This window comes from Agaricus bisporus (genome assembly GCF_000300575.1).
Source record: "Agaricus bisporus var. bisporus H97 unplaced genomic scaffold AGABI2scaffold_6, whole genome shotgun sequence".
Lineage (NCBI taxonomy): Eukaryota > Fungi > Basidiomycota > Agaricomycetes > Agaricales > Agaricaceae > Agaricus > Agaricus bisporus.
The window spans coordinates 1371610-1397935 of NW_006267369.1; the positions used below are offsets into that span (position 1 = coordinate 1371610).

At 48.0% G+C, this 26326-nt stretch overlaps 10 protein-coding genes across 10 annotated transcripts; 5 read left to right on the forward strand and 5 right to left on the reverse strand.

The window, feature by feature from the left end:
• Positions 1-800: 800 nt before the first annotated feature.
• AGABI2DRAFT_193326 (hypothetical protein) lies at positions 801-1045 on the forward strand (the record flags this gene model as incomplete). Its single annotated transcript, XM_006461917.1, has 1 exon — positions 801-1045. A coding segment is annotated over exon 1 (207 nt), but the record flags the coding sequence as incomplete, so codon positions are not given.
• Positions 1046-1578: 533 nt separating this feature from the next.
• On the forward strand, positions 1579-2081 carry AGABI2DRAFT_136860 (dynein light chain protein type 1). The gene is made up of 2 exons (XM_006461918.1): positions 1579-1818; positions 1876-2081. Exons 1-2 carry the CDS (start codon positions 1650-1652, stop codon positions 1935-1937), a joined length of 231 nt encoding a protein of 76 aa, XP_006461981.1. The 5' UTR covers positions 1579-1649; the 3' UTR covers positions 1938-2081.
• Positions 2082-2217: 136 nt separating this feature from the next.
• AGABI2DRAFT_206088 (hypothetical protein) lies at positions 2218-5128 on the reverse strand (the record flags this gene model as incomplete). The annotated part of the gene is made up of 3 exons (XM_006461919.1): positions 2218-2379; positions 2497-3032; positions 3085-5128. 3 exons carry the CDS (start codon positions 5126-5128, stop codon positions 2218-2220), a joined length of 2742 nt encoding a protein of 913 aa, XP_006461982.1.
• A 249-nt stretch (positions 5129-5377) lies between these two features.
• Positions 5378-9571, reverse strand: AGABI2DRAFT_206092 (hypothetical protein). Its single transcript, XM_006461920.1, has 15 exons — positions 9500-9571; positions 9355-9444; positions 9170-9303; positions 8843-9112; positions 8736-8787; positions 8569-8685; positions 8387-8514; positions 8226-8337; positions 7857-8174; positions 7253-7802; positions 6864-7195; positions 6730-6815; positions 6485-6558; positions 6206-6432; positions 5378-6149 (listed from the first exon to the last, which is right to left on the reverse strand). Exons 1-15 carry the CDS (start codon positions 9560-9562, stop codon positions 5517-5519), a joined length of 3186 nt encoding a protein of 1061 aa, XP_006461983.1. The 5' UTR covers positions 9563-9571; the 3' UTR covers positions 5378-5516.
• A 281-nt stretch (positions 9572-9852) lies between these two features.
• On the forward strand, positions 9853-11571 carry AGABI2DRAFT_206093 (hypothetical protein; the record flags this gene model as incomplete). The annotated part of the gene is made up of 6 exons (XM_006461921.1): positions 9853-10155; positions 10202-10274; positions 10335-10393; positions 10445-10752; positions 10802-11034; positions 11087-11571. 6 exons carry the CDS (start codon positions 9853-9855, stop codon positions 11548-11550), a joined length of 1440 nt encoding a protein of 479 aa, XP_006461984.1. The 3' UTR covers positions 11551-11571.
• A 407-nt stretch (positions 11572-11978) lies between these two features.
• AGABI2DRAFT_193331 (hypothetical protein) lies at positions 11979-12877 on the forward strand (the record flags this gene model as incomplete). Its single annotated transcript, XM_006461922.1, has 3 exons — positions 11979-12202; positions 12258-12474; positions 12530-12877. Coding segments are annotated over exons 1-3 (780 nt in total), but the record flags the coding sequence as incomplete, so codon positions are not given.
• Positions 12878-13560: 683 nt separating this feature from the next.
• AGABI2DRAFT_118840 (hypothetical protein) lies at positions 13561-16731 on the reverse strand (the record flags this gene model as incomplete). Its single annotated transcript, XM_006461923.1, has 9 exons — positions 13561-14834; positions 14892-15397; positions 15453-15535; positions 15599-15677; positions 15740-15894; positions 15946-16037; positions 16092-16453; positions 16511-16581; positions 16636-16731. The coding sequence occupies 9 exons, from the start codon at positions 16729-16731 to the stop codon at positions 13561-13563; spliced, it is 2718 nt and encodes a 905-aa protein (XP_006461986.1).
• A 1739-nt stretch (positions 16732-18470) lies between these two features.
• Positions 18471-21763, reverse strand: AGABI2DRAFT_151595 (hypothetical protein; the record flags this gene model as incomplete). The annotated part of the gene is made up of 4 exons (XM_006461924.1): positions 18471-18571; positions 18856-20109; positions 20160-21535; positions 21591-21763. 4 exons carry the CDS (start codon positions 21761-21763, stop codon positions 18471-18473), a joined length of 2904 nt encoding a protein of 967 aa, XP_006461987.1.
• A 374-nt stretch (positions 21764-22137) lies between these two features.
• AGABI2DRAFT_71855 (hypothetical protein) lies at positions 22138-24588 on the reverse strand (the record flags this gene model as incomplete). Its single annotated transcript, XM_006461925.1, has 10 exons — positions 22138-22273; positions 22336-22362; positions 22414-22468; positions 22518-22720; positions 22773-22927; positions 22985-23108; positions 23167-23611; positions 23662-24004; positions 24030-24211; positions 24267-24588. 10 exons carry the CDS (start codon positions 24586-24588, stop codon positions 22138-22140), a joined length of 1992 nt encoding a protein of 663 aa, XP_006461988.1.
• An 81-nt stretch (positions 24589-24669) lies between these two features.
• Positions 24670-25802, forward strand: AGABI2DRAFT_193335 (hypothetical protein; the record flags this gene model as incomplete). The annotated part of the gene is made up of 1 exon (XM_006461926.1): positions 24670-25802. A coding segment is annotated over one exon (952 nt), but the record flags the coding sequence as incomplete, so codon positions are not given.
• Positions 25803-26326: the final 524 nt, after the last annotated feature.

Below are 26326 nucleotides of genomic sequence, written 5' to 3' on the forward strand. Positions count from 1 at the left end.
CATCACTTTGTCGGATACTCTCAGTCTGCGGAAGAAGATTGCGCCCGGCCACCAATACGGATATAACGAGCTTGGTTATTGTAGACACGGTAAAAGCGCTGGCCCTACCGACAGTAAATCATCAAGCGAGCTCGGAAATTCGCCCGACAACTACCCCCCTCCTGACCATAATAACATCTCACACCCCAAACGCACCTGGCTTGACGCGATTTTCCGAATCAAATCTTCCTATCCTACTCAGCATACGCTCTATTCTACCTGGGATGTTATAACAACACGAAATGAGTGTAGGCGGTTGCTCATGAACATGAATATACAAGTCCAAGTATTCTCCGAGTTGCAAGAGCTCTTCACCGATCGTGATGAGGAGTCCTCAGCTAGTATCACTCTGAAGTGCAAGATGGATGAAATGGAAGACTCGACTGGGATATTGGGCATGATGAAACCGACCAAATTTCGTGTGGAGATGAGGAACATCCCGGCTCCAATCTTCGTATCCAAACCTCTCACGGAAGGCGAGTCAGGATCCGATTATGAAGAAGATTATGAAGATGGAGTGGCCGTAGTAATCATACACGAGAAAGGCTCGGGTGAGTCCTTTAGGGAGATCGTGAGGCGACTAAAGAAGGAGTGGACTCTCGAAGGTGGCGAGGTGGGAGTTCTTTAATTTTCGGTAGCTCATCTTACGGCGACGGAGTTTGAGGGATGGCGCTCGCATGTTTAACTAGATCATCTGCATATATGACCGATCACAAACAGGGAGAATCAGGTTCCGTCAGGCCCTGTTCCACCGTGAGGGTAGTTCTAGGAATGTATGGGAACCTGTAATTATAGGCATGCAGCACAAGGTGAAACGCATGCCACTACAGCGCTGTGTACCATTTCTGAGAGTCAGCTACACGCTTATGGGCTATAACGCCGCGTGCAAAGCTATATGCGTGCATGATAAGCTGATGAAATACACATATGGCCCATGGACAGAGCAGTCCCTAGACCTTCACCATGGCAATGACATTGAATCTGTACCAATCTTCCTCGGCCGAAGAACAGGGATCTTGGATGCAATCTGTACATATGATATCCATTTTCCCCTAGATTGTCCGAGACGAAGGCGATTTGCCGGAGACAAGACAGGTGAAGAAATTAGGTAGCTCAAGCCAAGGTGCCGACATGACATGTCCGCATGGTGCAGTATACGCGCTGGGCGAAGAAGGGCTGTATGCCCACCAGAGTGTGTCCCAGTGAGAGCCTCGAGAACCAGAGATGACGAAAAGATGCCAGAGAGGGGGATAAAAATTACATGCGAGGGGCAGGAGAATGACATATCGCAGCGTGCCAATTGCATTCCGGCATCCACGCTCCCAGCAAGAAATGTGTCCGTGAGGGGCATTTACCGCGTGGATAAACCGAGCGATGTATGTTGGATCACCGCTGCATGCCTGGTTGCATGTGTCTCCATCCCACGTGCTGACAATAACCGCTCCAGCAGCTGCATATAATCAGCCCATACACCCCCACCTTCGTCTTCTCCCCTATCCGCCTTCCTCTCCATGGCCGACGTAAAATCAGAACCCGCCACCACAGACGCCTCTACCGGCGGTGTCGCCTCCATTCCCTCTGGCCCCAAGGCCATTATCAAAAACGTTGATATGAATGAAGAGCTCCAGCAGGAATCCGTTGATATCGCAAACTCTGCTCTCGAAAAATATTCCATCGAGAAAGATATTGCCGCATTTATCAAGAAGGAGTTTGACAGACGACACGGTGCTACTTGGCACGTCGTTGTCGGCAAGAATTTTGGCAGTTATGTCACCCATGGTCAGTCATACGCGTCTTTTTGGTTGCTCCACGCGTAATCTCGTCCCCTATCGATAGAAACAAAACACTTCATCTACTTCTACATTGGGTCACTCGCGATCCTCATCTGGAAATCATGAACGGCGTAGAGCACGCCGCTCAGTTGCATAATGGAGTCGTTTCGGTTGAGAGAATTGATAGATTCGGATAATCGGGTTTTTTTGGGACTATAATCCTCTTTTGAGACGTGTTCACTGCTTGTATGCGTCAAGTCCTGTATATGTCTGTACATCCGTTCAATCCCACGTCGCGTTGTTTTTCCTCCACAAATCTAATCTACTTACATCGAAGCGATACAAAAAAGCGACTGGAACAGGTATAAAATACATAGGCTGAATTCGAAAAAATAGAATGTCCACATCACCGTGTTTCTGCAACTTCAATAATGACCATTGCTAGACAAACCTCACTGTTTCGTCCAGCATAGATTCCAAATGTGATAACCCCAATATCCTCCCTCGTGCTTTCTCCCGTAACTTCTGCAGTTCCCCTCGTTTCAATTCCGTTTAGATCGACATGCAGCTGAGATAAAGGTTGTCCCGAAATGATTTTCACGTTGTATTCGCGAGGCAGTATAACTGGCGTCGATGTCGTTACGCCCTGAGCCCTGGCTGCAATTGACACTGGTGGAATCCGAACAAAGAATTTAAACTTCTGACCAGGTGTCACTAGTACTCGTTTTTCTGTTGGAGTACCCACGAGCCCATTGTGTCCTGCATTCGAGGAGTCCAAAGACGAAAACGAGGATTGCATGTTTGAAATCGCGCCAGGTGAAATGACGGCCCCAGGCTGATTATCTGCTCCAAGCGCCTGGACATACCGAAGGCCCACCCTGAGTTCATCTCCACTCCCACTTTTTTTTACACCATCCCCATCCCCACCCGACTCTGGCATTCTCACAATCTTTGCTTTCTGGCTCGCAATCCGCTGACCCCCTGCGAATACATTATTGACCGCAGGATCCGTAGTATCTATACCATCGTTTAGTGACGACGAGGGAACTAGAACTCGTGTAGCACTCGTGAATGGCACGAGCCTAGGGCGCAACGTGGCAGGGGCAGGCGACGCTGGCGACACATCGGTAATTACACCTACTAGAGGTGAATCCTGCGAAAAGACAGTGAGGCTCTTGTTACTCCTCGAGCTTGTTCTTGAACTCGGACGTAGATATTGCCCTAATTAACTCTTCAGCTCACCAATTAGTCCAAGTTTAATCTTTAGACATACCTTCGTCGAAATGAACTTGTGTCTTGCCTTTTGGTTTGCCAAAATCTCCCCGCCGTTGGGGAATGGAGTAGTTGGCGGTGGATGACGAGGACGAATGCGACAAATTTGCACTTCCTACGTTACTTGCCCCTCCAAATGGTTTCGTTGCATATGCATCGATCACATGCTGAAAAGGTAAGCTTTCCACCGTAGGAGGTGCCGTCTTCGTCCTCACGATAATGGGTCTCTCAACAATCTGAGGAGTCAGACTATCTGAACTGAATGGCTTCCGGTTCGGAGAGTATTTATCGCTGACGTATCTCACTGTTTGCTTCAGCTTTGCAAAGAACTCCCGCTTGCTTAGAACGCCCGAACTTTGCGCGCTCGATGATCCAGCCTGATTTCGCCCGCTCCGTTCTGGGATTCTTCGCAAACCCAAGCCTATCTTTCCATCGAGGGAACTAAGTTTCGGCGACAACCCAGCCCACTTGCTCCGACGAGTCGGAGTGCCATCAAGCCCATACCACTTCCTATCCTTATCACTCAAAGCATTCCTGCCTTCTTCTCCGGTAAGTGCAGTATCTTCAACTCTAGCCATTCTTCTCACAACAGCCAGGATCCCACCAATCAGACATAGCCCTCCCAGAATCCCAAAAATAATCGCTAAAGCCAAAACAAGTCTCGAGTGCTGATTCCCAGAGAGCCCACCCCATCGTCCCTTGGGAGTTCTGTCCTGACTCCCAGACGCAGTAACGAAGATTGCTAGACTGGCATGCGAAGTTGAGTGTGTGACGCGCGAAAATGCCGTGAATGTAACAAGAATGTGTACCGTGGGGAAATTATCCGGGACAGTACCTTCCAGTGTGGACCCATTAGAGAGAGTGAGGAAGGATTCAACGTCCGTCGGTTCATAGATCATTGACAAATCCAAATCTCCACCGGACGAGTTAGAGAAGTATTGCGAGAGGTTAAACGAAATCTTGTCCCCCGGTCCAGCATATATCGTCGGAAAATCTCCTTCAGTGAAATAAGAGGGGACGATTGCAATAGAGACGTTGGTCCTGATCCCCTGATTGAAAGGAGTGCTGATATCCACTGGCAGTGTCAGACTTTGCCCAGCAAGTTCCGGCTTCGGGTTTCCAGACAAGGTGCGATTCGCAGGATTGTACAACAGCCAGCCATCGTAGCCAGACACATCAATCGTTAATTTTGAAATGTTTTGCGCGTGAATGGGTTTGTTATCCAAGAATATTCCCGAGAAGTCGGCAGGAGAGTTCAAGTCAATCTTGAAAGGGACTCCAGCAGTGATGTTGACAGTAGACATTGGGGAAGCAGCAGAGAGTTCATGGCTCGCAACAATGACACAGAAAGGCATGTTAACCGCAGAATATCCCTCTTGTTCAGACGCGTAGAGCCCTAGATGGAAAGTAGCCGGCGTTGGGAGATCCTTTTCCGCGGGTGTAACTCCGTTTAAAGTGAGCTCTCTGGTATTGAATGTCATCCAGTCCGGAAGTGCGCTACCGTTGACCTGTTTGACTCCATAGTAAAAATCGTCGCTCGAAGGGTCGCCGGGGTCGTGGTCGAATGTGTTGTACTCAAAACCTATACTGAAAGACCATTTTGACGGGATTCTAAGGCAAGGCTCGCCAGAGGTTGTGAGACTAGATCCTGGAGAAAGGAAAAACGCTGAGGATATCGAAGGATTTTCAGGGGAAAACTGAGTCGCGATGGATAACCTTGGAAGCGGCAATGGATTCCGAGAGACGCAGAGAGAGACTCGAGAAGAAGCGGAAGAGGATGATCCATGAGCAGTAAGCGTGACGTCGTTGCAGCCTTCATCTTGTTCCGAGGGCGTCCCGGCAAACATAAAACTCCACTCGTCGAAAGCCATCCAGTGTGGTAAACCCAATGCAGTGTATTTGAGTTGATCGCCGGGAGAATAAAACGTATCCGAAGAAGGAGACCATGTCCAGTACTTATTGACGCGGGCAAGCGTAGGGAGTTGATTGTTCAAAGGGTTATGCACAATCACCGTTGTTGTTCGAATACCGGGAATCAGACTCATAAGGGTGGAAAGAGCGACTAGCATAGAAAAGGTTTTGGGCAGATGATGAGTAGGCATCGCCCAGAGGACGACTCGGCCAGCGAGCTATACACAGCGATTTTTCGTTCGCGACTTCAGTGACGTAGAGATGCAAGTCCGTTGGGCAGGGGTCAATACAACAAAACAAGAGCTATGCTCCATCGACGATCACGCCCCGATCATATCACCCATTCAAACCCGAATCAACATACTTCATTACCGGAAACTTTGCACTCTGGCAGAACAATATTCTAATATAAAAGAGAGGGCCAAGAGATGCTTATGGGAGAATCGAATATCGTAGCACAATCCATACAGAGAAAAAAAAAGACAATGACACAAATCCCACAAATGACAGTCGCTATCTCAACTACACGTAGGCACTCAGACCAGCAGCTTGGATCTTTGCTGGCTGTTCAGCGTTGAGAAGACGTATGAGGTTGAGTAGTTCCGCCCGGATCTCTTCACCAATTTGATCTGGGACGCTCGGGTCTAGGACAGCCGCAAAGGCCACAAGAAGGCGATCGAGTTTAGATAAAATTGCTGCAGGATTGTTTTGGAAAAGGTAAAAGATAGCGCGGAAAACGGGCCGATTCTCGAGGTAATCGTGTTTCAGAGGAAGAGCCTCGACGAGGACATGGAGCACTTCCGTAAGAGGAATCGCTGCAGGATGACGGACAATCATGCGAGCCACTGCACCGGCTGCATTGTCCTTGGCATTGAGACGAGGCGCGGGTGAGTCGGCAGTGACTTTGAACAGCGACTCGAGAGCTGCGAGGAGCTGTGGATACTGGGGCGAGAGGTCAACCTCAGAATTCTCAATGAGGAGGCCTGTAGCGAATGCCGCGTTGCTGAGAACTTCTGCATCGGGGTCACTAAGAGCCCTGTAAAATAGCTCAAGGAGAGGCTCTGTTGAAGGAGTGACAGCACCCTTCATCCCATCTATCACTTCGGCGAGACAGCCAATGGCAGAGGAACGGTCACTGAGAGAACGACTCTTTTTCTGTTGCCGTTTCCTATGATCAGTAAGAGGGAAATGAACTTATGGAAGAAACGCACGTAATATTTAGCAATCAAAGGGAAGAAGGTATTGAAAGCAGGGCCGAACTCCGCTCCTAACCCGTTTGCGAGAGCCGCAACGAGGTCGCCGGCAGATGAAATGAGGACAGAATCATATTCAGCTTGATCTTCAGGAGCCTCCTCCTCATCGTCCTGATCAGGATCTTGTTGGCAGAACGCCTTCTGTTCGAGGATCTGAATAGCAATATTGCAAATTTCCTCAAGGTCTGGCAATCAAAATTCAGGTCATATCCATGCTGAAATAGTAACACTTCTTACGGTCCTCGAAGAATGCGGGGCCAACTTTGTTGATGGTTTCAGCCATGCCAACACAAAGAGCGGATGCAACGGATCTAGAAGTAAATGCGTCAGGACGTGATTGGTTTTAAATCAGGGAGGCGACGGTGGTCAGATAAAGTATAATAGATTTTTTCTCATGGAAAATGTCTCGAAGTGAGCTGAGTAGGTTTATCATCACAGCACCGATAGAGGTGTTGTTTTGAAAATAGACGAATGAGACTCACTTGTTATCTTCAGATTCGTACATATCTAGGAGGGGTACAACTGCATGGTTTATGAGATCCTTGACACTGGAATCAAGGGGAACACTCTAAGACTTCTGTCAGAGTGATATGTATATCGCAAACAGGCGACGTACGGAGGTCTTCCCCGGCTGCCATTCCACCGGTTTGCTCAAGTCATAGAAAGTGCGGACGATCTCAAGGAGAGAATCAGTGGCGCTCTTTCTAATACCCTCATAGTAGTGGTTCAGCAGGTTAGTCAATTCGACAGTGCATGATTCTACGAAAGGCAAGAAATGGATTTGCGCTGCAGCAAAGAGAGTGCCAATAGTATCTGCAGCAATTTCTTTCTCGACTGCGATAGCACTGTTGACGTCCATGATCTTATCGAAGTCAATATCTTCAACGTCACCTCCTTTGTCAGGCGAGGTCTCGGTACTGAAAACTGCTGCCGCCTCAGAGGCAGAGACTGATACAAATAGTCAGGATCGTATAGGTCCATCATGGACTATGACTGGTAGCGTACCGGTATTATCTTCCCCGTTCTCGGCTTGCTTGCAGCTTGTGAGCAGAGGAGGAACAACACTTGGCAGATAGGGAGCAAATTCTTCCCCGAACACTCTGGCCATCACGCCAAAGAACAAGAAACTACATTCGCGAAGCCTGGCACTGCCAAGGTCGATGCCCTGGAAAGCCTGCTTCATCATATCCGGAAAGTAAGGGCGAAACACATCTTTTCCAACAGCCTCAGCGAATGTACCAATGGCATCCATAGTGATTCCGCGAAGCTCTATCTCTTCTCCTTCGCCAGTCAGGACGAGGAAATGTTGGAGAACGTCCATAGTGGGTTGGAAGTAGGGGAGGAAACGCTCCTTGGAGGCGTGTGCGGCACTGCCGATAGCACCAGTCACGACGGCCTTGACAGCAAGCGGTGCTGTCTTGAGCAACCCAGCAAGACGTTCCATAATCAACTGCAAGTATTGATCGATAACATCGTGCAGAATCTCAAGAAGAGCATCAAGGGCAGTACAAGCTGAGCGTTGGGTGGCTTCGTGGTTGATAAGGTTCATGATAGCCTATCGCCGATATTTGTAAATTGAACCGAAGGAATAGTATTGTATATCACTCACAGGGACTAGAGTGGTGTGTTCAGCAACGCATTCGTCTTCAAGCCATTCACACAAGCAGCTGACAGCCACACAAGTGGCCTTTCTAACGCTTGCATCAGGGTCATCCAAACCTCTGCCAATGATGGGCCAGACTTGGCTCATGAGAGGCGTCATGAACTCGCTACAGCCTTCGACGGAAACGCCAAGTGCAAGCATTGCACCACGTCTGTGGGTAGGGTCCGGAGAGCCGAAGTAGCTGAGAATAAGATCGCGCAGAGGAGGGAATACTTGGGAAGGTGGGAGATTAGTAGCTAAACCGTCAATGATACGGAGGGCAGACTGGGACGGCAGGGTAAACATCGGTGCTGATAATGACTGTGGTGCACATACCCGAGATGCGGAGTCATCGTCAATGTCTTCGGGCTCATCCTCAGTTGTGACCGGCATGAGTCCCTCAAGGATGGCACGAGCAAGGTTAAGACTCTGGATCTTTGACTTTTTGCTGTAATGCCGTTGGCACGAATGCTCCAAATCATAGTAGGGTTACGCACTATTGGACCGTCCAGTTTAATGCATTTAGAGCCATGATACGGATCTCATTATCGAACGATTTATTGGAACCGCATTGAAGGAGGAACTGCGCGAGCTCCAGTATGTGCTTGCTCAGGATAGGAACTTCCTGGATGAAGATATAGGGTCAAAGACACACCCATGTCGACAAAAGAACACGAACGAGAATGAGAAGGGTTTCCAAAACGTCGAAAACTTTTCGAGCGCCATCCTCGTTACCATCTTGTACGCATTGGCCGATGACTTGGATCATACTTGGAAGAAGAGCTTGAAATGAGCGCTGTATAGCAGGTTAAGCAATTTGAAGCTGTGTCTGCAACAGCAACGCACGATCTCTTCTTTGTTGTCGCCGTCAATATAAGAAGCGACGATACCGAGAGACCTGTTGAAGACATCATAGGATCGTGAGATGTTATTGATAGGGTAGGATGGCGAACCTAACAGTAGTGATCCGTACGTCTAAACTTTCTGGATCGACCAACAACTGTGCGAAAAGTTTGTAGATGTTATCGGAGTACTCTTGAAAGCCGTCGACAATGCTCTCGAGGACAGTGAAAAGGATATACGAGCCGACCTCTCGATGGGCAGCTATCTCTGATGTGCAAGACTGATGGAGGAAGGGGAGGAGATCGGACCAGGTTCCTTCTGGTATCTCAATCCCGGCGATGGCGGCTATGACACGCGCTGCAGAATGGCGAACAAGGTTACTGAAAAGTGATGGTTATGAATGGATGAATGGCAGTGAGAACATCATGAAGGCATACTTGGTCTCTATCACGACAAGTTCGGGAAGTTTGGCTTTTATCTCATCGCGCTGTACGCGATCTAGGGAAGACCAGAGAGTGCCACTTTTCTGGCTGATGCGTTTTCGTAACTCGACGGCTGCAAGCTGTCTTACCTACAAAAGGGTCAGAGATATGGCGACTGGAAATTTTTGAGCGTGACCCACCGCCTGTTGAGGGGAGGTTGCAAGGATCGCGGCGAGGGCGGGTATACATCCCGGATTTTTGTAGAAGTCTCGATTTAGTTGCGCCGTTGCCTGGCAAAATAAATGGTGTAGGATGGATATGGATCATACGTGGGGGAGGACGTACGGCTTTTAGCTGGTCGGTGTCATTAGATGTTGATTGTAGGAGGAGATTATGCAGAAGCTGCATGTCGACGGACTGCAGATGCATCGCGGTGAGCTGGTGGGGATGACTGAAGAGAAAAAAAGCTTACAGCCATGGCTGGGGAAGGAGAGGGAGATCCAAATTTTTTTGTCGGAGTTGGCCGATTATCTGTTTGGTTATAATAGGCAACTGCAGCATCAGTCGCGCGCGTGGGTGGCCCTTTGCCATATATGGAAGGCATTTCCATATCTGTGTTCCGTTAGAAGCCCCCGATGCTAATAGCGACAAACACGGTTCTCTCCGCGATCTTCCCGAATGTCGGTGTGCGTGTCACCATGTCTCTTTTTCGGCGTGCACACCATCTCCCTTTGGCCGCGCGCCGCTTTGCCTCCACTTCGGCGCAACCCCGAAGCACACCTTGGCGAACCGGCGCCTATGCCGCGCTCTTTGCCCTCTCGGCCGGCACCGTTGCTGTCTACTATCTAGATGCCCGTTCTGCCCTGCATCGCTATGTCCTGACCCCTCTCATGAGGTCCGCACTCGACGCGGAGACCAGCCATAAAATGGCTGTCAAGGTTCTTCGGTCGGGACTTGGTCCAAAGGACCCGGTTGTCGACGATCCCAGACTGAGTTTCGAGGTGTGTACTCTCCTGCCAGCTCGACAAAGTCTTAACCAGATCCCAGTTATGGGGGGAATCTATGTCAAATCCAATAGGCATTGCTGCTGGTTTCGACAAAGATGGAGAAGCTATTGACGGTAGGATCCTCATAAACTTATACTAGGCATAGTTCAGCTTCTCACGGCTCCTCTTCTCAGGCCTGTATGACCTGGGATTTAGCTGGGTAGAAATTGGTAGTGTCACGCCCCAGCCACAAGCAAGTCGCTTATCAGTTCACTTTTTGTCGTTCGCATAACGTGCTAAAAAGTCAGGAAACCCGCTTCCCCGCGTCTTCCGTCTCTCAGAAGACGATGCAATAATCAATCGTTACGGATTCCCCTCCAAAGGCCACTCTATGGTCCTTTCTCGACTTTTGGATCGCATACCGCGCTTTCCTACGCAAGAATCCAGACACGCCTCTCTCCATAATGGTTCCATGCTAGCCGTCAATCTTGGCAAAAATAAAGAGTCTCCTTTGGATTCCATTGATGACTATATAGCTGGTGTTCGCACCTTTGGACGTCATGTTGATGCTCTGGTAGTCAATGTGTCGAGTCCAAATACTCCCGGTCTTCGGTGAGTTCAGTGACTTGCGAAACAAATTAGATTTTACCTGAAGAAACAGGGGTTTGCAAAACAAAGGCTTGCTGGAGAAGCTGCTACAAGGCGTCAGCAAGGCTCGCGACGAACTTGAGCCTTCAACTCTCACTCACGGAAAACCAAAAATTGTTCTCAAAATCGCACCTGACCTTGATGATTCACAACTTGCGGACATTGCCATTGCCGTTAGGGAAAGCGGGATTGATGGAGTCATCGTCAGTAATACGACCCTTCAGCGACCAGCCAGCCTCAAAAATCGTAAGCACTACCTCGATGGTCACAAACGGACTCCTCTCATTTGTTTCTTCAGCTTCCAAAGTCGAGGCTGGCGGTCTTTCCGGGATTCCTATCAAACCAATCTCTCTAAAAGCACTTAGAAAATTGCGTTCGCTTCTGCCTGCCAGCATTCCCATTATAGGCGCAGGTGGCATCTGGACTGGACAAGATGCTCTTGACTTTGCTAAATCCGGAGCTCACATGGTCCAGATCTATACCAGTTTTGGGTACAACGGAGTTGGTACCAGTAGACGCATCAAGGATGAACTAGTGGAATTACTAGAAAGGGAAGGGAAGACGTGGGATCAGGTTGTGAAAGAGGCCCTAAACATGTCTAGTCTAAGAGAGCCTGAAAAGAAAGCATCTTCTATGGAACAGCTTGTATCCGAGGCTCAAGAACTAACGAGTTTCCTTGGCATAGAACAGCAGCAACAAGGGAAACAGGAGGACGTTTCCGGGGTGGCGGATGAGGCAGTATTGTCAGCTGTGTCTCAGTGACCCTATGACTTAGGTTTTGTTAGCGAATGTAGTACTGTATTCAAAACATGAAAGTTGGATGTGACAAATAACTAAACATCTTACCTTTGTGATTACCATCTCTCCGCTGGTTTTATCGCCGCAAGTTAATGGATCCTGTACAAGACTCAGCAACTTCTCCTCGACAAAAGATAGCCCTACCTTTCGCAACCCCAAAATCGCGGTTTTTTATGCTGGCCCGTCGGTATACTACAGCACGGTCCACCACCAGCTCCCACTCTTTACCTTCTACCAAGGAGTGCTCCTCAACGCATTTCACGTATGGTGACAAATGTGACTCGGGATATAGTCCCGTCTTCGATACGCAGACCGGGGTGGAACTCCAACGACATAGTGATCTCTGGTTCTATGACGGGAGCTTGGTTTGTAGAGCAGAAAATACGTTGTTCCGGGTGCACATGTCGCTGCTGGCAAGGCATTCGGTATGCTTCAGTGACATGCTCGCAATCCCTCAGCCAAACGATGAACTGGATGAAACCACGGGATTCGATTTATCAAAGGACAAAGGCTGGAGAGAGTCGGGAAGTGTTGGAAAGGCCAGAATTCCCATTATCGTATTGCATGATACCGCAGAGGATGTCGAGAACCTGTTGAAGGCATTGATAGATGGGCCGTAAGTCCTCTGTCCTTTTTCATAAAGTATCCTTTTTATACTGGAAGTTGTGCAGGAAATTCGGGCATAACGATAGAGATGATTTCCGTGTTGTATCGGGTATTCTTCGACTGGCCACCAAATACTTGTTCGAAGTATTAAGAAGTGCAGCACTAGCTCACCTGAGCACTGCCTGGCCCCCGACACTCAAGGGTTGGGAATCGCGTGAAGACCTCATGCAGACATACGAACTGAATCATCCCCACAAACCGAGACTATTCCCCCATCCTTTCGTGAGTTATGTCTATGTCAATTGCTTTGGAAGCCGCTTTGTCAAACATCTCACAGTTAATTATCAACCTTGCAAGGGAAATCGAAGCACCCCAACTATTGCCCGCCTCATTCTATGACATTTCACGTTACTCATACGCCCAAATCTTCGAACCCGGAGACGATGATCCGTTTGGAATATACCCCTCTCAATCCCCGATGATATCCCCTTCTGATATGCAACGCCTCTGTGTGGGGAAGGAGGCAATACAGCATACGATTACTATCCTTATACAAACAATGGGAAACAGTTTGCCCAACCGACAGCCCCTGTTGCATTCTACACATGGTAGGAGAACCAACTCTGGCTTATGTGTATCTGCAACTACGTGTAAGAAGGATTTTTCCGAACTTGTAGAACTTGCGACGCAACATTACCTGTTTGATAGGGAGAGAGGCTCTTCCGATCCTTTATATGTTGCAGAAGAATTAGGACAGCTCAAGGGCGCAGAGTTTTCGGAATGCAAAGCCTGCGCTTTATCATTGGAATGTTGGGCTTCGAAGGAGAGAGAGAAAATATGGAAGACGATTCCTATTCGGTTTCGGTTGGACTCAGGTCCTCAAAGCCCTCCTGTTAGTCCAAACGTGGTACAAGCGATGATCTAAGGTTTTGTAGACTTAAGAGTCTTGTTTTCTTGGTTTGTTTGTATAATTACGTTGCATAGCTGTCCTTGCAAACTACATAATTATCTTTATTGTTCACGGACAACGGGTACATGAACGAACACATTCGGTACACACGTTTGGGCGATATTCCATAACAAAGGTGTTGCTTTACAAGTCTTCACACAAGCGCACAGTCCATTCATTGATCAACGAGTATGACATGCCTCTAATAAGAGTAAAAATACTTGTGGTTATGGGTATCATAAATTACAAACCATGCTTCATGAGATAAAAATAAAGGATAAAGTGCCGGATTAGGATATCAACTTGAAGAGAGAGAGAAAGGACAGACTATAGTTCCAGAGGATCTTGAATTTGGAAAATAAGAAAAAAAGAAGAGAAAAAAAACCCTCCGCGCCACCAACCAGCATAGCATAGACGTACTATGACCTTGACGACAACACTTTCTTTGCTCCCTCCATCGCCTTTCTCGTATTCAACAATACAGGAGGTCTAATAGCTTCTCCAAATGTATCCTCATCGTCGTCCGCCCTCAGTCGCGATGGCAAAGGTGTGGGCGAAACAGCTCTGGCATAAGTATTAGCTCGTTTCCCAACGACATTAGCAGCAGCCATCGCTCTTAAGTAATTCGCCCCACTTGAAGTCGTTGAAAGTCGCTTCTTTACCGCCACAGTAGTAGTACTTCGCACTGGTACCATCGAAGAAGACGAAGGCGCTATGGAAGGCTGTGGAGGAATCTTGCCCAAAGTTCGTCGTCCTTTGTCAATTCGTTTAAGGAACGGGCTAGGAAGATTTTCTTCGTCGGTAAGATCGTATACTGGTGCTGCTTTCAATGCGACAAGGGAAGCAGCTGTGGCAACTTTCGTCGCCACTGGTTGTTGCGGTTGAATGCACGAAGAAGATTTGTGACGTGAAAGGGATTTTGGTTTGATCATTGATTTCGAAGAAGAGGAAGAATTCGACGAGGAGCTTTTCGTTGACGCAACAGCAATAATTGGACCGCTAGACCGTGTTCGTTTAATCGGAGGATATTTTGTCGGACTACATATAGGTGGTTTTGTCAATCTTGTCAAGGGAGGTGGCGCGGCAGCGCTTCCAGATGTTGAGAATCGAGTCTTGGTGGTGGTGGTGGTGGTGGTAGCCAACGATCCACAACTCGACGCCGAAGATGTCGCTGACCCCTGATCCGATAATTCACCCGCTTTCTCCTTTTCTTTCCATTCCCTCTCCTTCCTCTCAGTAGGACTCGGAGGTGGTGAGTCTGTTTCCGACTCCGTACCACTGCCCCTACTCGTGGTTATAAACCTCGTCTCACCTTTCTTCCCGTTTCCATTTTTAACTTTCACGGTACTGGAGTTATCGGATTCGAATATCTTGGTAAATCCAAGTCCGACCCTGGGAGTTTGAGTAAAGAGACAGGTAAGCTCAGTGGCTGAGGGTGTCGCAAGGGGTTCCCCCGTGGCGGTGAGGACAACACCTTTCATTGCTGAAGGAAGAGTATCTGCATAATTGGGTCTCGTGATGGGTGTTTTTAACGGTAGGAGGGGTTTGCGATGGGTATCTGCTGGTCCTGGTGTCAACTCGGAGCTATTTAGCACGCAATGATTGATTTGTTTTCGGTATCGTGGTCCTGGGGTTTGTATGATTGGCTCAAGGATATTTTTGACTTCTTCAAGTGGCGCTTTCTGCATTTTCCCTGCTGTAAGGTACTCGTCAGACTATGGACATACCGCGTATGACGCGTTAGCTTTACCTTTCTGTGCAGCCTCCCACGCTTTCATCTTCTCCTCTACTTGCTCCCTCATTTCTTCAATTCTCTCTTCCTCGCTTTCAAGCTCTTTCTCCCTTTGCGTGATCCATTCGACACGTTCTTGTACAGCCTTGATGCTAACTTCCACTTCCTGTCTGACCTCTGCTTCACGCGTATTCCAAGCTTGGCAAACCTCCGCTTCCCGTCTCCTTACAGCATCCATGATTTCTTCCTCCCGCTTCGCCATGGCATTCGCGACCTCCTCTTCACGCTTCTGGATCAATATACGCAGCTCCTCTTCTCTGCGGCTCACAGCTTGTTTCACAGCAAGTTCAATTGTCCTTTGTGTATGTGTGATGTGGGTCTGCTGTAGTCGTGCAATTTCAGCATCTTTTTCGGCTAAAACCTGTTTTAGCTTTTGTTCGTGATGCTTGAAAAGCTCTTCGCGATTGACGAGTTCACGTTCTCTTGTGAGTACAGCAGCACGGTGATTCTTGACTTGCGATAATCTGTAAAATAGATAACTTAGTCTAAGTGATCATGAAAAAGGTAATCAGCACATACAATTTATCCGTTTCCGAAACGCGAAATGACAGTTCAAGCCGTTCATGTTGGAGCAGCTGAGCTGCAGAGGGGCGCATGGCAGGCTGCGATAGCTCTCAGTATTGACACAAGGGTATTGTTTCAAATGCAACTTGTGTGAAACGCACATTAAGATTAAGCATGGCCTTGACGACAGCCGACATTGATTGAGAATAACCCCTTGGCAGGGGAGGTATTCGACCATTCCTACACGCAAATCTTGTCAGAACCATACTCGGCTTGTTACGAACGAGCTCGGATGAACATACCGTATACACATACTGAGCTCTGAATGGGTCTTGGCTTCGTGGAAAGGAGGTTTAAGTGCACATAGTTCGTATATCAGACATCCAAGGGACCAAATGTCGGACTTTGTATCGTACGCCTTTTCCTGCATTAGCTCGGGGGACATATAGTACGGTGTCTAAGGCTTGTTGTTCAGCAGGCGCGTAGAGGAGGTAATGAGTGTACGTACCCCAACATAAGTATTCGCGAAATTACTAGGTCCCAGAGCCTTGGACAACCCAAAATCCCCAAGCTTGACAATATTATTCTCATCCAAGAAAACTAAGGAGCTCCATGAACTTGTGAACTAAAATTACATTCAACATAATCACTCACCATTGTCGGGTTTCAAATCCCTGTGTAATATTTGGACACGCCTCTCCTTCGCGTTGAGGCCAGGCCCCGATCCGCTGCTGGCTTCATCACCGGTAAGGGCAGGCGGGGAGCCGCCACTACTAGTTCGGCCATGTCCATTTGGGTGATGGCAATGGTGAAGTGCCAATAAGATTTGCATAAAGTAGTTCCATATCGTATCCTCGGGTATCGGTCTGTTCATTTTGGCGGACTGTTTAATCACAGTGGAGAGATCTCCCCCGCCACAATATTCCATCAGGATATAGAGGATACCAGCATCACGATCAACGTAACGGTCATGGTATCGCACAATGTGTTCGTGGTGCAAGTCTTTTAGAATATTCCTGTCAGGCTGCAATTAGCTTCCATGACGAGTCTCGTCGAGGACCAAGAATGCGTACACCTCTGAAACAATTTGTTTCCTATCCCGCTCCGTCATCTTCTCGAAGTTGAGCTCTTTTCGAGCAAAAATCTGGCGGACGTGGTTATTTACTTGTGGATAGCGCAAGGTAGTTTAGATGCGAACCGTTCCATCAGTTTTCCGGCGCACTTTCCGGATGATACCAAAAGACCCGTTGCCTATTATGTCCAGTGGTTCATACTGCGCCAGAAATGGGGACATATTTGAGAAGAGGGGATGCGAGGGTACTCGATGCTGAATCCAAACATCGCGTCCAAGACTCCAAACCGTTATCACGTGACCGTATCATACATACTCTATTCAAAACCACATACAAAGTACAGTACAGTTAGTGGTACATGGCTACAGTATTACAATTGAAAGGACAAGGAGGATGCTATCTAAGTGCGCATCGAAAAGGCTTGGGCAATGCGTTCACTAGGGTGTTGAAAATTAATCGCTGTCATCGAGTTTCATTTCTAGCCCTTACATGGTCTTTTTATGTTCTACAATGTCAGAGTCCGAAGGAGTGGGCCTACTCGCAGAATTTGGCGCTGTATAAATCTCTGAGTATGTTTCCAAGGGGAAAAAGGTGATGAATACCTTGAACGAACTTCTGAATATTTTTCTCAGTAGTGTTCTGTATTTCGTCCATATTGATAGACAACGTCCGTTTGGCGGTAGAGATAGTTACAGGAGATCCTCGTCGGTCAATCTATAAGGTGTTGATCGTTAGAGCGCCGAACGCATAATAATTTCAGATGTGGATACAGGGAATAAAGATCGAGGCCAGAGCTAATAAATCCAAAGAACCAGGGCGGCGAGGACAAACAAGAACGCAGTCAAGCCATCTCAACAGCCTTAGTTTCGTCGGTCTACATCCGGGCTGTCCAATTGCCACAAGGACAATTTCGAGGACGGCTTACGACAAATCACAAGGATGAGGCATTGGTAATAGAAGAGCAAGGACAACACAAGGCATGTGGCATGGACTATACTGATAGTTTGCACTTACCTTCATAGACAAATATCGGAAGACGGGTGAATCGTTGGCTTGAGTATTTTGCCGCTCGCACCTTTGCTGGTATAGTGAGAGAACGCTAACAAGATGGTAGCGCTAAGAATTAGCCACGCCGGACCGGGGGCAGATGTTAGTCGAGTCCGTCATAGATGACTACTTTTATGGAGTACTGTCCGATCGGTCTAGAATAATAGTACCAAGTTGGAGTTAACCAGGGGTTAACCGGGGTTGCTGACATAACCCATGCGCCTCAGCAAGTACAAGCGGTTGACCAGAAATAATTGCACCTACATGAATATGATTTACTTGACTGCTTCGTACTGACCATTAAGTAGCATATCATTTGACAAACATACTGCTCTTTCGTTACGTACCCCCAAGTCTACGATTATCAGGATACAATGCCAATGGATGGCAAATTCAGCGATATGAGCTTCGTAACGTAACGGTAGGATATTTCCGACTTCAAGTTCCGATTTCTTCAGCGGACGGATCCATCTCAATGGAAGAAAACAGAGACAGGTGGAGGTAGATCAGAGGGAGATACATAGGCAGCACATGGCGACTTTCAACTGGCATTAGATAAAGACATTTCCCACGCAATCAGATCTGTGATGTGATACTTATATTTATGTGCACACCATTCTTATCCCGCCCGGTACCATATGACAAGATGGACGCAACACTGGTAGTAGGTTTATATTTCGCCTAAGAGTGGAAAACCGTTATAATGGAAGAAGACACGCCGACCATATTCCTTTCTCCCATTGGCAACATTCAAAAGATCAATTGAGCAAGCCATGGGCCATCTTTTTTCTCTAAGTTGTCTCTCTGATGAATGGAGTACTAAAAAAAGTTCATGAAGTACCTAGCCAAATCTAGGCTGTGTAATTGTTTGTGTAGAATAATATTGTCCATCGTATTCTGTGGTCATGCCGACTCACTTTCGACTTTCACCGGTCGCAGACGAATTCTGGTGGACCGCGGGGTGAGCGGCATATTCGAGGAATGAATGGTAAAGAGAATGACAGGTATAAACGCCTTAACAATACATTAAAGCTATTGCAAAGGGGTATTAGAATACAGAAAACTAACGTCATGTAAACTCATGATCAATGTAAAAGAGTGTTCGTCAAATATGCAAGGAGCATAATGAATACCAAGTTCGTGTACTGCTTGAAAAAAGAAAAAAGAAGAAAACGAACGGAATTTCGAAAACAAATGAAAAAGCAAAGACGCAAATCACAACTTAGGCCCCAAAAAGACAGAAAAATTTAAACTCCAACCTCAACCTAAGGGTGTCGTAGGGGAACTTGGCGAAGTACCATTTGTTGGCGTGCTACTGAAGGACGAAACGGAACCTCCTGTGAACATGGCTTTGAGGGTCATATCATTCCTCTTCTGTCTCACCCTCTCCGCTTCTTCTGCACCCCCCGTCAATTTCAGCTTCTTTTGCCCTACAAACTCGACCAGCTCGGTCTGCAATTCATCCGATCGTGTCGCCAACTCTTTTTCCCTACTCTTCTGACTTGCTTCAATGGCTTTCAATCTTCGTTCATGGTCGATGTTTGTTGTTCCTCGCATTTCCAACATCACAGTGGGTAAACCATTGTGTCCTTCATCTGGTGGTGGAGGCCGAAAACCTCGACGACCACCCCGAGTAGCGCCATTTGCCCCACGAAGGCTGATAACCTGTTCAACATGTCCATAAACTTCTACAACGGCTTTGTGATCCTCTAACAGGTCGGTCAAGAACTCTTCTTGATGGTTCAAGAATTGTTGTTCTTCGACAATGTTCTGTAATTCCTCTTCCCACGTCTTCTTCCACATCGGCTTAACCGTCTTGATATGTTCCTTTAGACTCTCTAGCTCCGCTGCAACTTTATCAACCTCATTCTTGACAGACTTGAAATATTGCGTCTTGGGAGTGATTTGTCGCTTAATCACGTCGTCTTTGATATTTTCGACAACATCTTGTAATTTCTCGACTTCGGTGAGAACGTTCTGGCTTCGCATATCAAGTTTCTGTTTCCCTGAATTGATATATGCCCTCGCGCCGCCCACGGAAGAGCTCGCCAACTGTTTGACATTCTGAGTTTGATTGCGAAGTGTCCCAAGAGAATCTTTCGTCTGCTTCATGAATTCCGTATAAAGCTGCCTCATGACCCCAAGATCCCTCCGCAAATTCTGCACTTCATCAAATTGCGTCCGAAGGTCTGTCACAACGCGATTTGTATAGTCTGAAATAGAGGAGGCCCCGGTTATTTGAACTTGAAGCGACTGCCCCGTCATTTGCGGAAAGACTTGATGTGATCCGGGAGGCGGTGACATTATCTGATTTGGGTTGTTGAAAGTTTGAGCGACAAAAGGAGAATCTCCAACAAAACGGGAAAGCCTGCGTGCGGCCGTCTGGAACTGTCGATCCGTAGGGCGCGGAACAGGCGTACTCTCAGCGAGTGGCTGATATGGCATTTGCATAGAAGTTCGATTATTATTCATGATTGCAATCTTCAGGTCTTTCATGTATTCATGCAAACCCGAGATCTGACCATCGATATGCTGTCTGATCTGGTCGAGAGCTGGAGAAAAGATATGAATTTGATAAAACCGCAGGTCTGCAGAGACTTACGTTCAATGTTAAGAGATAGCAAGCACTTCTCCTTCACCTCATCTACATCTTCCAGTTCATACTGCACTCCGCTTGAAGGATCGCGTATATAAATGGCAGGAAAATTCTCCAGTCCGGGATTGTAAGCGAATTTGTCAACAAACAGCATACGAAGACCAGAAAACGAAAGGCCCGGCTCGACGTATATTTTTTTGACCTCACGACCCAGTTGTAAAAAGACAGGTACCTTTCCGGTGGGTACGCTGTGTGTCTGCTTATCAACATCCTCGGCCATCGCCTTCGGTTCGGGAGTCTGGGAGGGTGTTTTCGGTGATGCAGGAGCGGGTGGAGTAGCGGGTCGTGAAACCGGACGTGAACGTGTACCTGTTTCTATCTCCACTGCTTCTTCATCATCAATCTCCGTAAGAACTGCCAAATCCCCGGGTGTAAGTGAATTTAAAGTGACCAAGGAGCGACGATTGGGATGTCCCCGAAGTGATCCAGTCCTCACACCACTACTCGTGATCTTAGAAATGTTGTAAGTCGAAAATCGCTTCGAGGCACGTCTTTCCAGAACGTCGCTCTTTTTCAGAGCGGCAAGTGAATCAGCCACGGCGGGGACATTTTCTATTTGCGTTGAGTCGGAGGGTTGGGATGAGGTCTCGCTCGTTTGTTCGGCCTGTCCATCTGGGCTAGCAGGTTCTACTGCAACGGAAACGGGTGGCGTCACAGGTTTGTCGACAAGGGAATATCGTTTGACATGTGCAGGCACAGGTGACTTGACGCGGTTTTCGAGAGGAGCGGATTCAAATTCAGGCGACAATTCCCGTGTTAAGAAAGTAGTCGATGGAAGTCTATTATGTTGTTGTGAGGCGATGGAGTCACCTACTGTCGCTGGCGGTAGTGGCTGCGTATCCGGGGGTGGGGAAGCCTGGTTTTGTTCTAGCACCGCAGGTGCAAATCCCCCTACAAACTGTTGCTGATATGGATGCGGTTGGTACTCTTCGTTATTCGACATCGGTGGTTGCGCAGCTCCCTGGAAATGAGGCTGCGATGCTACATCCCTCCTTCTCGTTGACGAATACACCACACTTCTTCTAAGGCTATCCCGCTGCAAACCTTCATCTCCGTTTGTACTCCTTGACGACTCAGGCCGATGTCCCATCTCACGTCGATTCCGAGATCGACTTTCGGCCCTCTCATGTCCATCTCCTTGGCGGCGATGATCCGTCATGATTTTCCGGTACTCGGTCTGTTTCTCTCGAAGACCCTGGAGCAGATTGGTTATGATCTTCCGGACATTGGGAAGATAGATATCTAGGTTTTCCGGGTTAGCATCTTCCGAAAGACACTGTTCGAGTACGATTCGTAGGTTGTCTGGTACTTTTACTAGCTCTCTGCATACAGAACAATCGAATCTAAGTGATTGCACGGAACATAACTTAGACTCACGTCATGTCAATGTTGAAGGACGCAAATGCAGCCACTGCAGTGTTGAAGTCGTTTCCAAACTGCACATACACGTCGCTAACCGCATTCTCATCTATCTTCTGTTCACTCCACTTGGTGAGAGACTCTAGCAGAGCTTTGATAGACACCAATAAACGAGTGACGGCGGATTCCATAGCAGGCTGCAGACGGGTTGGAGAATGAAAAATATCATTGATGAGCACGGAGAGAATAACTCAATGACAGCGACCTCACATGTGCCCGCTCCCGTGCCCGCTCGCGTCCTGAAGCCGAAGAATGAGTGGATGAAATTGACTGATTATCCCGTCGCGAGGGATGACCCTGAGGGGGGCCAGCTTGTGATTGCCTTGCTGGTATTGCTGCCGACATAGGTCGAGTCCAAGCGCAGAATGAGATAAGGCTCGAGTGCAGAAGAAGATTACCTGCCTGGCCCACGGAACATCTCACGCCTAACATGGTCCCCGTGGGAAATGGCTATCTTGTACCGAACAATGATGAATAAGTTAGATATGATACATAGAATACAATCTCAGAAATGTAAAGGAGCGGCTCCCGGGCCAGCAAGTATCATCTCATCCAGGATTTCATCGTGCTCCGTTCGTTTCCATGTTTTGATAGTCTCCCCATAGTCCGAAATCTCGTACACCCTGAACCGGCGATCGAACCTGGACAACAGACGTCAATTTTTCTGGAAAAACCTTCACACTATGAGTAGACATAAACAGACCCTTTTTCTCCATAGCCAGAATAAGAGCTGGGAACAGCTGTCAGCCTGGAATGAAAATGAAAATTCAACTATACATACCTTCCGCCACCAAAACATAACCATACGCCCTTGACGCGCCGACAATTCTCAGTAACTAATAAGAATGATGAGTGCTGATCACAAATTGTGTTGTGAACGCTTACTATGGCAGTGTCCATTAGCGATTGCTTTGACCTCGAGAGCTTGGCCATTGGATCGGTGATCACTCTCTAAAGCTTTCAGGATACCGTTTTCAAACATGCCTCCATTCTTGTTTGCGTTTCCGGGCTTCTCCTTGCCACTCATACCTACGTCAAGCGGACGTTTAGATTGAGGATCAATATCAGGTTTCGCATAGGATTCGGGTCTTAAAAAAAATGCTTAGCCTCAGTGCACTCGTCAAATTCGGAACGACATACAGTGGTATATGGAAAAACATCAGCGCATTGGGTTTGGCAAGACGGCTTTTGGCGGATGTGAGCTGGTCTTCTCCTTGCCGAGCTTCAAAGATATGTCCGAAATCTTTTCCTGTATCTGGTTGGAATGGACGTTGAATCTGTTTAATTGAGCTAGACTCTTGCAAAAACCAGTTGATTTGTGACTGATCAAAATTAGCTTAGCCTACTTGAACATGATAATGCTTTACCTCGTGGATGTAGTCATATTCAGTGGGAATAAAGCCAAACCAGTCAAGCAAGCCATCCGAATAAGTTCCCGAGTCCAGGAAGTATAACGTGAGTAGATGGGTCTTTGAGCTGAACAGGGGGAGCTAGGCATTACAAGAGCTTCTGAAAAAGTAGGAGGATGACTTACGCGTCGGGACTAAATACTTTGAGCAGATAATTACCGACACCATGTACATCTCTGGGACCACGATCTACCAAATTATACGGGAGAGCCTTTAAGAGTTGTATTTGAGCCTCCTTGGAGGTTCCATCATCCTCGGCGTGGTTACCAAACACGGCTGCCCATGGTGTCTTGTGCTGTATAACGGCCTTTGCAGATTTTGCAAGGACTGACATGGCATCCCAGGAAGTACCCTGGCCATTTAACTGATCACCAGTGAAAACAACGAGGTCGGGTTTCTCGATATCAAGTACATGAGACAGAAGAGCCGTTGTTTTATCGTCCGCATCGTTACAAGGTTTCTCGGTGTCGCGGCAGACGCCTCGAGAGACTGAAAAATGCAAGTCTGCAACTTGTAAGATTTTGAAGTTTCCTTGCCTGGAGAAATGAAGAGGTTGCGGGCGAGGCGGTCCTGCAGTATATTTCAGGCGAAGATTGAATGTGGTATTTAGATTGACTGACTTTTTACTCCTCGGCGGATGGAAATGTGTATAGCTTCGGTTTTTCCATTGGCAGGCGTTGTGGGTGGTTCAACATTCTCAAAACCATACCAGGGGTCACCATCACCGTAAGTGACGTCTATTTCAGTAATCATATTTGCTTTCTCGTCGGTGCTCATTTTACCGGCGGTTCTTCCGAGGTGATACCAAAGATACAGCGGTGGGGAACGAAGTATGCCGGCGTGCAGAGATCGGTCGGCCTTGTGCCAATCATCGAGGGGATCAGGCTGCTCGTGTTCTGGCAGTAGCTGGATATCTGTGATGAGATTGATGTCTTGACGACGAGTGCGCCGATAATAAATGTTCTAGAGTGGCCTTAGTGACAAGAACGCGACCAATAGGCGATGGGATACTTGCGAGATAGCCTGACATGACCCCAGATTCCATATTCAAGTTTGGTGCAACACGGACCCATTTTCCCTTGATCGCATCTTGCTCGCTTGTGGTGGCTGGCTGACAGAAGTCGGTAAGTCCGGGACTAAATGTACAGTGCGAGACAGCGATCTCTGATACTACATGACAAAGATAGGTGTCAGGCATAGAGGAAGCAGCGGTGAGATGACTGACATCCGGTTATATGAGGAAGGAGAGGATTCCATTCGTCGAGGGGAAGAGAAGTATAGTCGACGGTATCGTCCGTGGCAGTCACATTCCACCAATCGACATCGCTGTCGCTGGGGTCGGAGGGAAGAGAGATGTCGGTGCTTTGGGTGGATTCGTCTACGGACTCCCATGACTGCCATCCCATGCGTTGGATGCTGCCAGGGCCGGGCGAGTGCTGGTAGAGGATGAAGATCCAGGAGAGAAGAAAAGAGAATGCGACGATGGTTGTTACTGGGAGACAAACCGAGCGACCGGCGCGGAAGAGACGGTTGCAGCGGGAGGCCATGGCATTGAGTGCACAAGGAGAGTGCCGTCACGTGCTGACTTGTAAATTGTTCTTGAGTTGCACTTCCTCCTTCACGCGAGCCATGCAGTCTCTCTGCCGCTCCCTTTCGTCTCTCCGTCTCTATTCCACAAAGCCGCCGCGACCCGTCCCAGACGGTGCTCTCTCTGCCAGAACAGCGTCTACTCCTCTCGCCGTTCGCCTCCGTCGCGACAAAAAATTCGGTCCTACCCAGCCCGGCGCAGACGATGCCACGGCCGACGGCCTGACTCCCACCGACAATGCCCGCTACCGACGCCATCTTGCCTTGGACCTCATTCCAAAGAAGGGCGGCGTCCCTCTTTCTCCTGCAGAGTGGATAAGTTTGCGCAACAGTCGGAGATCCCGTCTGCGCGGTGTCAGAGGCGGACCAGAGGAACTTCGTGTTGTGGGGCAACCTGTGTATCTTCCCAACGTCATATTCCGTCTCGTTCGAAATCACACTCCTCCCGGTGAACCCTACAACCCTTATGAAGCCACCTTCCGTATCCCGCACTCCGTCACGAAGACCGATATACGCTCCTACCTTCTCGCTGTATATGGCGTCAAAACCACATATATCCGCACAGACAACTACTTTGCACCCGTCCCCAATAGAGGTCGAGCCCGCCAGACGTACAAATCCTATAAACGTGCTGTTGTCGGTTTGGTTGACCCATTCTACTACCCACACCGTCTAGAAGATATGCCTCTAGAAAAACGGGAGGAACGTGAAAAGTGGCTCGAAAGCAAACTCCGGTTGCAGGAGAACAAACAACTACGAAAGGAACAATTGTTGCGCGTCAGCAAGGGAACAGTACTCAAGGCTCCCAACGTCACGAAGCGCTCGCATATCTTGAAGCTTGTTGCAGAGCGGAGGCAGAAGAGGGAAGAACTGGTTTCTCAGATTGCTGGTGAATGGAAGGATATGAGAGAACAGGGAGAGAAGATCGTTTGGCCAGAAAACCCGATAGCCAGAGACTCTGCTGTACCTGCGGTAACAGAATCCTCTTCGTAATCGCTTCGATTCACTTCTTTGCGCGAAGTGTTTTGGGCTCACCTGAATGAACTGCGTTGTCTACATCTGTTTACGGGTGAAACCATCGAACACGAGCTCAATATACAGCATCCTACTTTTAATCCCCTCTGTCCAGGCGATCAGGATTGACTACCATATGCTCAATAACAAGCTAATTCTTTACAAAGAACGTCTTCCCACTGAGGGCTACTGGGCTAAGCGGTTGTTGCTTTCTTCATCTACAATCAAATTACTAGTTCTGGCACAGGAATTTATGCTCAACGTGAGTATAGGTAAATCCTATTCATCAGATTCTTTTGATGATGCTCGGAAGCACCAATGTATAGAGCATGGTGCGCTGAACGCATTTTTCGCGAGTTTGGCCAACCACCGGGAACAAATGCCACTCGGTGTACCAGCTCTGTGTGAGAGCAAATGGTTGATGGATTACGCTTTTGTATCAGCGAAGGGAATATGATGTTGTCTGCTGCTATCATAAAGCTGTTGGCAGGCACGGCTGCGTGCCGCAGTCTTCACATTAGATTTGACTATGCCTTCTAATTAAACTACACACAGTTTAAGCATAGTATATGTTCCCATACTGACTTTCGACTGCTTGACTTAAGATGGCCAACAGATGCATGACGATGCGGGTACCCCAGATGCCTCAGAGTTTGCATGCATCACATCTAAATATCAATACCA

Excerpts from the sequence above, each read along its gene's own strand:
- AGABI2DRAFT_136860 (XM_006461918.1), top strand. The coding sequence starts at position 1,650 with ATGAATGAAGAGCTCCAGCAGGAATCCGTTGATATCGCAAACTCTGCT. Across the intron at positions 1,819-1,875 it reads TGGCAGTTATGTCACCCATG|AAACAAAACACTTCATCTAC; the intron begins GTCAGTCATACG and ends CCCTATCGATAG.
- AGABI2DRAFT_206092 (XM_006461920.1), bottom strand. The coding sequence starts at position 9,562 with ATGCAGCTTCTGCATAATCTCCTCCTACAATCAACATCTAATGACACC. Across the intron at positions 8,788-8,842 it reads GTACGGATCACTACTGTTAG|GTCTCTCGGTATCGTCGCTT; the intron begins GTTCGCCATCCT and ends TGTCTTCAACAG. Across the intron at positions 8,175-8,225 it reads ACGATGACTCCGCATCTCGG|TCTGCCCTCCGTATCATTGA; the intron begins GTATGTGCACCA and ends CTGCCGTCCCAG.